Below are 2,499 nucleotides of genomic sequence, written 5' to 3'. Positions count from 1 at the left end.
AGCAGGGCCAGGTGGAGACGATGGGCACCAAGATCCATAGATCCATCCAGCAGGGCCTGGTGGAGATGATGGGCACTGCAAAAGGTCTGGCAGGGCCAGGTGGAGATGACGGGCACCAAGATTGGTCCAGCAGGGCCAGGTGGAGATGACGGSCACCTCGATGGGTCTGGTAGGGCCATGTGGAGATGAGTCCCAAGACAGGTCCAGCAAGGCCAGGTAGAGATAATGGGCACCAAGAAGGTCCAGCTGGGCCAAGTAGAGATGACAGCTGCCGTGATGGTTCTTGCAGGTCCCGGCGGAGATGACAGTTGCCAYGATGGGTCCAGCAGGACCAGCCAGTGCTGATGAGACAGGTCCAGTGTGGCCCGGTGGTGCTGCCAGGGCCCAGACGGTGACAAGACACGTCAGCTCTGAGCATGGGGAGCTGTGGCCCGGCTAGGAGAGGACGACGGTGCRCGGGGCCGGCGCCAGGACCCCTGCGCGAGCGCTCACCGCCGCAGGTGCCAGGGAGCGCAAATCCCCGCGCCAGCCGGTGACCACCGGCCGGAGAGTGAGCAGGGGCAGGCCGGGGCGGGAGGACAGTCAGCGCGGAGACGCGCAGCGGGACGCGGGCCCCCGGCGCGGTGCGGTGGCCCCGGCGAGCCAGGGCTCCGGCAGCCCGGGCGCTGGTGCCTCCAGGTGCTCCTCCGCCTTTGCGCCGACTGCGGCCCGGGGGGCTCGGCTGGCCCCGGCCACCCGCTCCGGCCGGCGGGGAGCGAGACGGCCCCGCGGCCCGGGGAGGACGGGCCGCCGCGGGGCCCGGCTCGCGGCGCTCGGCCGGGTCGGGGCGCAGGGGAGAGGGGCGGCGGAGGCGGGACGCGGGTGCGGCTCCGAACCCCGCGCGCTGCTATAGGACGCCCTCCATGAAGCTGGTGTCGAGGTGCTGGATGAGCACCCGGATGAAGGACATCTCCTTGCGGGTGTTCTCGAAGATGATGCGCGGGTCGTCCGACTGGCAGCGCAGGCAGTTGGGGGCCATCACCATGGCCAGGTTATTGACGTCCATCTTGGTGACGGCCACGTTGGCCGGCTGCACGAACACCTGGGGAGAGGAGGGCGGCGGTGACGGCCGGGCCCCCGCGGGGACGGCGGCCGCTCGGCGAGGTCCCCCGCGCCCCCGTGGGAGCGAGCGGGGCCGCGACGGACGCCCCGGGGCGTCCCGGCCTCACCTGCAGGAAGCGGATGAGGTAGCACAGCACCATTTTGTTGATCCTGGGCAGAGAGTGGACGACAGCGATGGCCGCCTCGGGGTTCTCGTAGTGGGTGATGCACTGCTCGTAGAACTCGTGCGGGATCAGCGGCTCCTCCAGCTCCCGGTACCACAGCTTCAGCAGGGAGGCTGCGGGGGCGGAGCGGGGCCGTGAGCCGGCGGGCGCGGAAACGGCCGGCGCGCGGCACCGGCTCCCGCCGCGGCCGGCGCCTCCTCCAAGGCCCAGGGGCAGCGGGGAAAACCGGCGGGCAGGACGCGGGCACGGCCTGGAGGGGACCCCGGCACCCGCAGGACGTGGGGCCGTCGGAAGATGGGTGGGGACCCCAAAAGGCACGCGGGTGCAGGGGGCAATGGGAGGTGCCGTGGAGGCGAGCTCCGCCGAAGGCTACCAGGGAGAGAGCCGTCGCCTAGGGACGCCCCGGGGCCACCAGCGGTCACTGGGCTCCGTCCCGCTCTCCGCTTCCTTCCCCGTCCAGCCCCACAGCGGAGGGGCCCCGGCGGCCACCCGGCCCGCGCCGCCTCCTCACCGGGAACGTGAGGGTCCTCCAAGCCCGTGGGGATCTTCCACTGATCCACCTGCAGCTTGAGGGCGTTGACTTCGTCGATGTCCCCGGGGACCCTGCGCAGGAGACACGCGTCAGGGGCGCGGGGACGAGCTGCGCCGTCCCCACGGCGAGGGCGAGAGCCCCGGGGTGCGCGCGGCGCTCAGGAGGAGCCGGGGCCACGTTAGGGACCCCGTCCCAAAACCACAACCCCGGGGGGACGGGGCAGCCTGCGGCGAGCGGGGGACGGGGACGGGGCAGCGCCCGAGCCCCCGGCGGGCCGCGGGGCAGAGCAGGGGCCGCCGCGGGAAGGGGCTCGCTGCGGCGACACGAGCGACCCTGCCACCGGGAAACCCGGCGCCCCGGGGCCGGGAGAGCGGCCGGGGAGGCCCGGGGCAGATCCCGGGCGCCCCGCGGCCCCCGTTTGCCCGGGAGGACGCTTGGGCCGTGCCGGTACCTGAAGATGCCCTCAGTCTGGTCGCCGTTGAGCGCCAGCACCTCCTCGGAGAGGCGGGTCTGCACCCAGGGCAGCTGCCGGTCCGGGTAGCGCTCCTTCTGCATGTTGATGATGTCCTGCAGGGAGCTGCCGAACATGGAGGGGTTGAACACGGCGTTCTTGGCGTGCCGGATCTCCTCGATGTTCGGCTTCTTCAGGCCCTGCGGGAGACAGGAGGGGCAGTGCGGCGGCGCGGGGCGAGGCGGCCGGCC

At 72.7% G+C, this 2,499-nt stretch overlaps 1 protein-coding gene across 1 annotated transcript in view; it reads right to left on the bottom strand.

Moving 5' to 3' along the window:
* Positions 1–769: 769 nt before the first annotated feature.
* The window catches only part of ARHGAP39 (Rho GTPase activating protein 39), a 75,931-nt gene continuing 74,201 nt past the window's right edge, over positions 770–2,499 (bottom strand). Inside the window, exons 8-11 of the mRNA XM_085316994.1 lie at positions 2,249–2,448; positions 1,777–1,868; positions 1,209–1,378; positions 770–1,081 (exon numbers count right to left, since the gene is read on the bottom strand). Of these exons, the coding sequence (XP_085173120.1) occupies positions 887–1,081; positions 1,209–1,378; positions 1,777–1,868; positions 2,249–2,448 (657 nt within the window). The 3' untranslated portion in view covers positions 770–886. The remainder of the gene's footprint in view (positions 1,082–1,208; positions 1,379–1,776; positions 1,869–2,248; positions 2,449–2,499) is intronic.

The sequence above is a fragment of the Rhea americana genome, unplaced genomic scaffold, assembly GCF_003343005.1.
Source record: "Rhea americana isolate MKP2758 unplaced genomic scaffold, rheAme1 scaffold_483, whole genome shotgun sequence".
Lineage (NCBI taxonomy): Eukaryota > Metazoa > Chordata > Aves > Rheiformes > Rheidae > Rhea > Rhea americana.
The sequence above is the reverse complement of the archived record's forward strand: the minus strand, read 5'-3'. Positions and strand labels throughout refer to the sequence as shown.